Source organism: Schistocerca cancellata, chromosome 4 (assembly GCF_023864275.1).
Source record: "Schistocerca cancellata isolate TAMUIC-IGC-003103 chromosome 4, iqSchCanc2.1, whole genome shotgun sequence".
Taxonomy (NCBI): domain Eukaryota; kingdom Metazoa; phylum Arthropoda; class Insecta; order Orthoptera; family Acrididae; genus Schistocerca; species Schistocerca cancellata.
Window position 1 is genome coordinate 22,034,049 of NC_064629.1, and position 12,268 is coordinate 22,046,316.

Below are 12,268 nucleotides of genomic sequence, written 5' to 3' on the forward strand. Positions count from 1 at the left end.
GGACGGGGCATGGGCCGTGCTTGGGTAGCTCAGATGGTAGAGCACTTGCCCGCAAAAGGCAAAGGTCCTGAGTTCAAGTCTTGGTCTGGCACACAGTTTTAATCTGCCAGGAAGTTTCATATCAGCTCACATTCTGCGACGTCGACTCCGTCGCGCAACGGTAGCGCGTCTGACTCCAGATCAGAAGGTTGCGTGTTCAAATCACGTCGGGGTCACAATGAAATTTTCCGGGCGCTGATGACCACGCAGTTGAGCGCCCCACAAACCAAACATCATCCTCACATTCTGCGACAGAGTGAAAAATCTCATTCTGGAGGTCATTAGAGATGGAGCACAAGCTCAGATTAGGGAAGAATGGGGAAGGAAATCGGCGATGCCCTTTCAGAAGTCTGAAGTGATTTAGTGAAATGGTGGAAAACCTAAATCAGGGTGCCGGACTTGAATTTGAACAGCTGTCATCCTGAATGTGAATCCAGTGTGTTAGCCAAAGCACCACCTCGCTTGGGCTGAAGTGTTTAGTGAAATGACACAAAACTACTTCCAGGCTGTGCAATCCGATAGCTAACTGTTTGTGCTTTCAAACAGCCACGGTTGTGATCTTGCAAATAAAATAAGAGAAATCTACTGATGCAAAAAAGTCTACACGATAAAGACTTTGTCATACCTTTGGGAGGTTCTAACGACATATACAAAAACAAAACAGTGAGTTCTATGTGCGATCTTAGTGTCTGAAAAGTCTCACACATATAAATGTTATAATTGTGAATATTCCACATCACCGTGATCTTATGAGGCAGTCGTGTGTTAATAAAGAGATACAAATTGCCAATAATCAGTTTGGTAAAATGTGCAAACACATTAAAAATGTTAAATCCACTGACGTGAGTAATATAGGGCATAGATTCCGCACACAACACGAACTACACTTGAAGGGCTTGGGAAAAGAATATCTGGCAAACCTGATTTTAAAAAACCACCTTAAAATCTTCAAAACCAAACCCACAGTCACAACACCATCACCAGACCCAACAGGAACAACAAAAAACACCTCAAAAGAAGGTAGAAGCGACAGAACCATCTGCAGTTGCAGCAAAACACGCAAAAAATGTGAGGAGTCAGCAGAAACAACAGTGGATATTGAAATGAATGACAAGAAAACTATAGCTCATCATCATCCAAATGAATTTTTTAAACAAAGACAAGAGAAATGAGAAGTCTCCATGGTAAAACTGCTCTGTGTTTTTCAATTATCCACCAAACTATCCAGTCCCTAAGAAATAAAGTGCAACAGCTAGAAGTGGAACTGCAGACTACTGATAGCTAATTTGTTTGCATAAAAGAACATTGGTGTAGGCAAAAATGGGAAAGATTCAGTTGTGTTTCAATCATAAAAATATGTTATTTTTAAAAGATCATTACTCTTATCACTATTTCATATGACCGAAATACTGATTACACAACTTCCCTTTTCTTTAAAAAAAAAAAAAAAAAAAAAAAAAAAAAAAAAAAAAAAAAAAAAAAAAAAAAAAAAAATACTAGCATTAATGCATGACACGTGGTGGGGGCTACAGCTTGTGAAACAAATGTGTGATCATCATCTCCCTCACATAGTTTACCCACTACAGAAATACTTTGTACCTTGAATCTATGGCAGCAAAACTGAGACATACACATGACATATGCTTAAATATCTAATGAAAATGCCTAATCCAAGTATTATTATTATTATTATTATTATTATTATTATTATTATTATTATTATTAATTTTAGTGGCAGTGCCCGGAAACATTGGCACCTTGAAGTCTTCCAGTTTCTGCCAGTTCAGATGGAAGGACATCCTGCAATTAAGTGATTTACGGCCAAAGAATAACAATACTATGTATTCTCTCAGTGGTGACATGGATATGTTCATAACAAAGTTAATCCGAGTTACTAAGCCTTGGGGTAAAATTATCATTTGTGGGGGACTTCAACATCAACACATTGAACCCAGATGGATTCTGCAACACATTTCTGAACATTACGTACAGCTATAGAATATCTCCATTGATTAACACAGCCACAAGGTTAACTAAGCATTCAGCATAAATCACTGACCTAATACTGACTGACTTGGAGAAAGAAAATTGTGACGTTGTTGTAAGTAACCTGTGCCTTTCACACCATTCCAGTCAGCTCTCAAAATTCAACATAGCTGTTAAATACAAAACTAAAATATTCATGTATAGAAGGGTCTTCTCTAAGCAAAAACGGGTCGAATTTATCATGCAAGTGAACAATGGAACATGGGAAAAAATGTACACGGAGACTAGTACAGATAGGAAGTTTTCAAAGTTTCTATCATAATTTAAATTCAGTTTCGAAAATGTATTTCCAAAAGTACTACAAGTCACTAAAGCACAAAACAAAAGTAAATGGGTGACCAACAGGATAAAAAAATCCTCTGTAGCACTCAAATATCTCAGCAGCATAAAAAAAAAAAAACCAAAATGACCCTGAATTTCAAAAATATATGCAGAAAAATTTTAGTAACAGCAAAAAGGTCTCAAAATGATAAAATTGCAGAAAAGGCAGAAAACAAAATAAAAGCAGCCTGGAATGTCACCAAACACAAAGAAATAATAAAAAAGACAAAACAGGTGAACATACAATTACAGCACAATGGTACCACAATAAATGTACAAACACTGAACATGTTCTACAGAATGATGTTGCGACTCACCCCTTCATACGAAATAAGCAATGTTGTTCAGAACTGAAGAGATAAAATCTCAGCAGGTACAAATCAAGTGCCTGTGTGCTTGCTGAAACAGTGCAAAGACCCTTTAATGCACATCATAAATGAATCAGTCACCATAGGTTGCTTCCCACAGGCACTAAAGCATGCAAAGGTTCTGCCCCTACATAAGAAAGACGACCCCAAATATACAGAAAATTATAGGCCCATCTCTTTACTGTCATCACTTTCAAAAGCAATGGAAACCATAATGAAAATTAGACTCATTGGGTACCTAACAAAGTACAGTCTTTCGTGTAAAGAACAGTTTGGATTCAGGCCTGGTAAAAGCACAGAATCAGCTACCTCTACAACTATCCCAGGCCCACCCAACTTACCCCTGTATTTAATATATTCTGAACAAACTTCATGACAAAAAGAATACCAGTCAAGCACTGTTCGCTCACTCACACCCACCTAATGTGCACAGATGATAACTCATCAACACAATCTCAAGCATGCCCAACCTAGATTTCTCGAACCAGGAACCTTGACGTATAGAGCACTATACGTTATCCCTCCGACATCTCCACATATAGCAGTCCCTGGTCCGAGATGCCGCAACTTTGGTAAGCCTCATAGGTTCTCCACACAACGAACACCACATGAATTCAGCCAAAAGACCGAAAAGTTGCAGGAAATGTATAAGCAGCAAGGGAGTGTCACCCATAAGCCTCCATAACTGAAAACTATTAATCTTCTGGGTCATATCCATACCTAACAGAGACATAACAACATTAATATAAAAAATTCACACACGGCCAACCGAAAATGACACTACAGTAACTTACGCATAAAAAAAACTACACCATCAACTCACTGCAAAATATTCCACACACACAATCAGCAGCACGACAAAACCAATCAATGTCTACCAGTCAAATGAACCCAATACTACACACAACACGCAACCCACAAACACCACCAGAGAGCACCACAGACCCCCAGCAAAACGCCACCTACAAACACACGGCAAGTGCAAACTAAACCCACAACACCACCTAACACGAAACCCCCAAACACACCACCAGAGAGCACCACCAACCGCATCAACATGATACCTACAAACACGCGAAACGCACAAACTAAACGTCGCGCCACAGTGACGTCACACACCACAGCAGCCTTACGTCATGGGTCAAACACGACGGGTGGAATCGGATGCTTCCGTTGACCCGATTTCTCCCCAAGTGTCAAACATGGTGTAGCAGTACTGTTTGCTGATGACAGTAACATTCTAATCAGTGAAACATCACCAATTATACAAAAGGACAAAACTGAAGAAACTCATATATTTATGCAGGTGGGTAGACAAATGAACTTTAAATGTAAAAAAAAAAAACACAGTGTTAGTTTCCACATAAGCAGAAAACTTAAACTCAATTTTAAAAAGTGGAAGATGAGCTCACAGAACGTGTATCACAAACAAGATTAGTAGGGGTGCTTGGTGACACATAACTAAAATGGACTGAACATGTTACTGTCCTAGGGAAACAAATAGCTTCAACATGCTTTGCATTTAAAATAATAAATTCTGTATGTAGTAGTTCATGTACCAGAACAACGTATTTTGTGTATGTTCATTCTGTGATGAGTAATGGGATAATGTTCTGGGGAACAAATGAGCAGAACAGACAAACAGTCTTTAAGCTACAAAAAAGGGCTGTGTGAATTACAAAAAGTAGCAAGAGAAATCACTGCACTGAGTTCTTTAAATCTATGGGAATCTTTATTGTTCTATGTGAGTACATTTTGCAAACAGTGATCCACATTAAAAGAAACATTGATCAGTACCCAATGAAAAGATCTCTACACAAACATGGAACCACATATCCAACAGCCACTTACATCTAAATAGAAAAAACAAAACAAAAACCCAAAACAGTGTGCTATACAATGGAATTAAACTATACAATAAACTATCACAAGGGAACAAAGACTATAGTGAAATACATGCTTTCAGGAATACCCTAAAAACACTATTTGTCAGAAAAGTGTTTTTATACCATAAAGGATTACCTAAAATGATGAATAAGTTTTGTTGACAATTATGTTAATGATTAATTACTGAAATTAAGAGGCATCTTACAATATGTTCAATAGAATAGTTAAATCCAGTGTCCAAATGGGTAACTCAGTAAGGCAAAAAATTTATGTAATTGTTTATGTTTGTAATTGTGTACATTTAGGTATCTCCGTGTCTGTATTTTATGCATTAATATGCTGACAACACCCATAAAATTTGCATCGTCTATGGATGGATAAATAAATAAATTCATAACTATTATGATGTGAGGGTCTGCTTCTGGTGTTTTGTTTCCAGTTTATGTTGTTTATAAAAGTGAAAATTTATATGATACTTGGACTCTGGGAGAACCAAAGGGTGCACCCTGTTGCAACGAATGGTGCTGCAGAGACAAAACACACTATAACAGAACTCAACATGGTTGCTTTGACAATGTAATATTTACAGACTGGTTTGAAAAAGAGCTGCTTCTTCATGCTACGAGGCTGCCTTGAACAAAGATAATGATAGGAGACAACCTAAGTTCACATTTCGCAAGTGAAGTTCTTCAGCTATGTGAAGGAAATGACATGACAAAATTTCTGTGTATCCCAGCCAACACAACTCATTTAACACAACCTTTGCTTACAGGTTGTTTCATTCTTTGAAGACTCACTGGAGGAAAATACTAACCAATTTTAAAAATTAGCAATCCACAATTCTCAGCTGTAACAAATGCAATGCAACCCTTCTTAATGACCTCATAAATACCCTAGAAGGTATGATTAAGACGAATCTCCAAAATGTGTTCAAGGCACATGGCATATTTCCACTCAAATAAGAAGCTGTACCCTCTAAACTCCAACATGAATAGGATACAGAAGAGAAAAATGAAGCTCTAGCTGAATCTCTGATTTCTTATTTACAGTCTCTACATGAAAAGAAAAAACCAATAGCGCTTTCAAATATAAAAAGAAAGAAAATTAATACAAGCCCTGGTAAAACGGTTTTAGCTGTCCATGCATTAAACATTGGTCCAAAATTTTTCAAAGGATCATCAAATGAAAATGTGTCTGCACTGCATAAAAGATTCAAATTGTCTGCAAGTACAAATGATCCTCAGACTGGGTGTTCTAAGTCATTCGCAGCAAGTGAATGACTCTCAATGGTCATGAAATATCTCTTCCAAAAGTGTGGTGATTCTTCATCAGAAGATGACCTTGGTGTAATGAAATAGCCAGAGACTCTGGGAACTGATGAAAGTGATTTTGATCCTTCAGACAATCCTGCTGCCAAAGATTTCCTGCTCATTAAGTGTGAGTTTCAAGATCTTTCTCCAACTGACTTTGATATGGTGAAAGTAGTTGGGGGTAAAAGGAGGAAGCGAACTTATCACTATATTTGTGTAATTCTAAAAGTCACAACAAAGGAAAAGTTATTTGAAGTTATGGGGCATAACTCTACTGCCTCAATGAAAACTACAGTTAGTCCAAAAGAAATACACTGATAAGCCAAGACATTATGACCACTGGCCACTGTGACATTGGACACTGCCTGGTGGTGTTGCGGGCACATGATGCAGTAACAAAAGTATGTAAGTGGAGCAGACACAGATGGGGGAGCACCCTAGTGAAGATACGGGCTGCACATGGGGAAATTCACTGAGATAAGCGACATTGACAAAGACCAGATTATTAGTATGAAGAGACTGTGAACGAGTACCTCGAAAACAGTGAAGCTGGTTGAATGTTCAACGTGCTGCTCTCATGAGCATCTACAGAAAGAGTTAGGAGGACAGTGAAAGTACCACTAGGTTCTAAATGGTTGGATGTCCACGACTCTTCACAGAATGTGGGTTTGAAGGCTTGTCTGCTTGTAAAGTAGGACAAATGGTGATCTGTGGCACCCCTGCCCAAAGAGCACAGTGCTGGTGTATGCACAAGTACATTGTTCGCTCCACAGCAAACTACGTCTACGTGTTCGCATGTTGATTCAACGACGTAGTCAATTATGAATGCAGCGGCCACAGGACCATCGGCATTCAACCGTCGATCAGTGGAAATATGTTGGCTCTTCAGGTGAATCACATTTTTGCTATACTAGGTCACTGCTTGTCTCTACAAATGCCCTCAATGAGGTGGACATCAGCTGAAAACGTGCAGTGTGCCATGAACGCACGCTGGTGGGAGCAGTCTTATGCTATGGGAGACATTTTCCTGTACTTGCATGGGACCTGTGATAGTAATCGAAGACACACTGACAGCTGTGAACCACCCACATCCCTACATGCTTGATGTCTTCCCCAATGGCGATGTCATCTTTCAGCAGTATAACTGTCTGTCTCTTGGAGCCAGAACCATGCTACAGTGGCCTGAAGAGCATTATAATGAACTCAAGTCGTCGTCTCAGCAATCAAATTCACCTGATGTAAATCCTATGGAGCCCATCTGGATCACTATCAAAGCCCATCAGCATGCACGCAAATTAGCGGCCCATTAATTATGCAAATTACACGCACTGTGTATAGACATATGTATTTTATTCCAAACGTGGGCAAATACGCTATTATGCAAGTGGTCATAATGTTTTGGCTCATCAGTGTATTCACTGTCCCATTCTGTGATGCAATTGGGAAGCTGCCTCCACTGGAGCTACAGGCTGATGAGCATAGAATTCTGTATAAATTTCCAGGTAGGATTTTAATAATTAATAAGTTTAATGTATTTTGTCAATAGAAGTTTTTGTAGTGTGTTTCAAATAAAGGATTGATAATCATATTAATAGAAATGTGTTTTTCACCAATATCTATCTTAACATTTTACAAAACATTCAGTTTTCAATGGAGATCATTGAGATCCCTTCGCAGGGTCATACTCATACTGCACGGCACTACTATTTATCCTTGGACCACTGTGCCTGTGTTTATATACAAAAAAAATTGAAGGGTCAATGTAACCCCAAGTCATGGGATAACACTGAGCCCTTTCAGTTATGTTTTTCTAGTAACCTATGAAAAATATAGCATACATAGTGCACAATAAGTGATTGTATAGAAATAATGTACAATAATAAAAATCACCATGAATAGAAACTGATAAATGCAAGAGATATTCTACATAAAAAAGGTTACTGAATCAACTGTTACCTATCCTACGCGCTTCTATATTTCAACCACTGTTGCCCAGCTGCAGTGATTACGGTCCAGGCAGTAATCAATAGTAATGACTTGGCCATTAATCTACAGTCAATTTATTGTTTACAGGCAAATAAATCGTTTCCATGCTATGCTGTGGGAAAATGAAAGTTTTATCTAGGGGGGGGGGGGGGGGAGGAGGGTGGAAGGCCAGTGTTTAAACTCCCACCAACAAAAAGGTCTTTTGAGATAGAGCTAAAGATCAGATTGGGAAAGGATACGGAAGGAAACCAGTCTTGCCCTTTCAAAGGAATCATCCCAGAACTCGCCTTAACCAGTTTACAGAAATCTTGTAAAACATAAATCTGGGGGTCCAGAGTGGGACTTTAAGTGATGACATTTCAATTACAAGTATGGTATCTTGCCATCGCAGCACATGATTCGGCTAGGGGTGGGGGATTCATTTGCTGTATGGTAATCTCACTGGAGCCACAATTTCACAGTTATTAAAAACAAGAGTACTCTGGTTATTCAAACTGTTCAAATTGTGTTTTTTACGCCCCACTTATCGCGTAGCTACATTTTTTTGTATAGATTACTTTGGACACTGGAATGGAGATAATAGTTACTGAGATTTGTTAGACACTAACATACCTCAAATCCATTTTCATACGGTTCTGTGGTAAGAATCTGTTCTGAAGTCGTGGAACCGGAGTCAACAACGATTGCAAGTGCATCAGTTTCCTGATATGAATCCTTTGTTTCTGCCAGTTCACAACTCAAACTGCTGAAAAAAATTCAATTACAAATTGACATATTTCACGATGGTAACGTTGACATGGAATAAATGAATTTGTTTGTACCCAGACTGAAATGACTCCCACGTTGGAGATGGCGAGTTCATCTTCTCTTTCTTTTCATTTTGGAAAGCAACCGCCGCATTTTGGTCTATTTGATTCAATAGGTCTTCAGCTTTTCCAGCTAAATCTTTAAACCACGCCATTGAACGAATGTCATGTGCTAGCTGCTATTGTTGACCTTTTGTATTAAGCAGTAGCTACCTACAAATCATTTTAAATCACAAATTTTGACGTTTTTCCTGAACGTAAACAAATCCAAAACTCAACAAATCACTCCCTGTCAACTTATTAGCCACATACACCCATTTTCATATCAAACAAATTAACATCAAAGATAGTCTTCACACTTTTGTGTTTAATACATACTTCGGCAGCTGGTCTACTCAGTGCAATGATTACTGGCGAAACTATGTACGCAATGAAAGGTCGTGAGTTAACTGAATTCAATCCTTTCGTAAATCTATGCTGCAAGAAGTGAACTTGCTTAAGCTCTGATGATTAGCCTGCACACTTCTTTGGCCTCTTGCGTTCATTTATTCGTCGTGTTGGCAAAAGGGTTAAATAATAAGACTGATAATCGTGTGCCGAAATGGCTTTCGTATAATATTTATATCTAACCATAGGCTATTTGATCTAACTAACAAGAAATAGCACATCATTTGTAAACGATAACAAAATTACTTTAACCGTTTCACTGCTCTCTACTTTAGCAAATAATATGACTCTGACTGCTCGTATGACTCTGTGATGAGTTCAGCAGCAGCATAACACCAGAGTCTCTTTGGATTTTCTTCCAGATTTCGAGACAAAGTTTCGTTGTGGAAACTATTATACACATGTCACATTGAAGTCCACACTAAATTAAAGTTCGCCGATCTTTGGGATTTTGCATTCGTTGAAATTTGGCATTCTTTTTTCGTTGTTTCTGCAACAGTATTATGACCTGTTTTGTGTACCATTGGGGACCAACTCCGTTGTTTGTTAATTTATTTGGTATTAATCTCTCAATTGCTGTCGACACTATTTCTTTGAATTAAATACACATCTCGTCTACACTTACATTGTTAATTCGAAAAGAGTGGAGATTGTCTTTCAGGAAGGCATCAAGCGAATTTTTATCTGCTTTTTTGAACAGATATATTTTTCATTTATGTTTGGTGGATTTGTCAGTTACGGTACTCAGTCTAGCTACGACAACCCTGTGCTCACTAATTTCTGTATCCGTTTTGAAGCTCGTTATTATCTCAAGATTATTTGTTGCTAAGAAGTCAAGTGGGTTTTCACATCCGTTTACTATTCGAGTGGGCTCATGAACTAACTGCTCGAAATAATTTTCAGATAATGAGTTTTGCACAATTTAGGATGATGTTTTGTGCGGACCTCCGCATTTAAACATGTATTATTGCCAACATATGGAGGGTAAATTGAAGTCACCACCAACTGTAATTGCATGAGTCAGGTACGTGTTCGAAATTAGACTCAAGTTTTCTTTGAACCTTTCAGCAATTGTATCATCTGAGCTGGGAGGTCGATAAAAGGGTACAGTTATTATTTTATTTCGGTTCTCAAGAATGACCTCTAGCCATACTAACTCACAGGAACTGTCTACTTCAATTTTGCTACAAGATAAACTACTTCTAACAGCAAGAAACACGCCACTGCCAACCATATGTATCCTTCCCATGCGCCGCTGGGTCATTCGCAAAAATGTGGGCTGAACTCATCACCAGCTTTAGCCAGCTTTCAGTGTTTATAACGATTTCAGCGTCTGTGCTTCCTATTAGGGCTTGGAGCTCTGATACTTTACCAACACAGCTACGACAATTTACTATTGTTACTCTGATGGTTCCTAGAGCGACGTTCTTGTTGTGTTCGACCTTCACCTTTCCCTTCCTTTGTTTCCCTCTAATCTAAAAGTTTAATAACTATATCTGTTAGACTAATACTGTAATGGAAATTTTGACAGATGTTTGATGAAACCTAATGACCACTACTATAACACTACCCCATATTGAAATTCATATAGACTGCTGAAAATAGTCAATTTTGATAGCTTTAGAAAATAGCCAAAAACTCCAGTAAAGTGAAATAACTGTAAAAAATAATTATTTGTGAACATTTTGTGAGTGCACAATTTACTTACATACAATGGTCTTGAAACAACTCTGTAGCTGAAATTATTGTAATATCTCATTAAATTTACACTTCAGCACGAACTATATTAAGAAAATAATATAAATTTTAAGATTTTTGATTTGGCTTGATTGACATCCAAGCATATAGTCATGAATTCCAAGCGATCATCAGTTGCCTACAGCACATTTCTAGAAAATAAATGTCAGAAAACGCCAGTTTGTTGTTAAGGAGCTCCAGATTGTCAAAAAGGAGAAGAGAAAGAAGGGCAAATATTTGTGAAAGAAAAGATTTGGTGATTTTTGCAAAAACTTTCATAAAAATGCAGAGCAAATACAGTATAAAACTGATTTGCAGGACATGGTAAAGAGACATAAAAAAACTTCTACGTCAATAAACTGAGGAATGCGAGTTAAATAAAATCAAAAATCTTTTGGGCACTAATTAGTCATTGGACACTATACAATATACCGAATACAGTGTAAACAGAAAGCCTGCAAGCATCTTAACATCATGCAGCAGTGTTATTGTTACATTGTGCCATAAATACACTGAGCTGGTGTGCGTGAGGCATAAATTCATTGAAGATCTGTGCAGAAGATGGTCTGTGACATCACATTGTGCTTGGTTTGTCATGGACAGTAGGGGGCAGATGTTGTTCACTGTATGAGATGAGTATAGAATAAAACGGAACTTTTTGGGTAACAGGATTATTCACCTTGCAGGTATTTGGTCCTTGTTCCTTTCATAAGTACTTTCCTCCTTCATTCACACAGTATTTCCACGTCGATTCACAGTGCTGAAAACGTCTTTTGGAATGTCCGTCCGTTAGTGCTCACGACGAATTATTTTTAACGTCATCAATAATGTGGAGACGGCATCTTTTCAGACGTGACCGTAACCTTGGGAAAAAGAAAAACACACGTAGAAGAAAGTCTATGAAGTAAATTGGCTGTGAGAAAACAATCACATGATTTTTTCTACATAAAAGTTGCGAATTATCAGAGATGATTGAGACGGTACATTGCCACAAGTTTGATTTCTTCTTCAGAATTTTCTGAGGCAATCTTTTCAGTACGCTAGCGTAGTAGTAGTATGACAACAGTGCCGGTTAATGGCAAAACAACGATCTTGTCACATCTGGTGTTATGTTACACATCTGGAGCCAGGTTACCTAGTTGGCCTCCTTGGTGCTCCCTACTCCATATCCCAGGGGAACTACCAGGAATTGATCAAGGTCACAAAGTGGAATCACCAGCCCCTCCCATCCTCCCTGAGAACTTCAATCCTATCTGGACCAATGAATATCATGTACCACTGCCACACCTTCGTCTTTTTCTTTAACTTGGACGCTTATGTT

General features: G+C 38.2%; 1 protein-coding gene and 1 non-coding gene across 3 annotated transcripts in view; one reads left to right on the forward strand and one right to left on the reverse strand.

The window, feature by feature from the left end:
- The window catches only part of LOC126183611 (golgin-84-like), a 104,661-nt gene extending 95,555 nt beyond the window's left edge, over positions 1 to 9,106 (reverse strand). Inside the window, exons 1-2 of one of the 2 annotated variants that reach the window (XM_049925721.1) lie at positions 8,779 to 9,106; positions 8,570 to 8,702 (exon numbers count right to left, since the gene is read on the reverse strand). In XM_049925721.1, the coding sequence (XP_049781678.1) occupies positions 8,570 to 8,702; positions 8,779 to 8,918 (273 nt within the window). In that variant the 5' untranslated portion in view covers positions 8,919 to 9,106. The remainder of the gene's footprint in view (positions 1 to 8,569; positions 8,703 to 8,778) is intronic. The other variant, XM_049925722.1, reaches the window with a different exon arrangement.
- Positions 144 to 215, forward strand: Trnaw-cca (transfer RNA tryptophan (anticodon CCA)). The gene has a single exon. It is a non-coding gene; the product is annotated as a tRNA-Trp (tRNA).
- Positions 9,107 to 12,268: the final 3,162 nt, after the last annotated feature.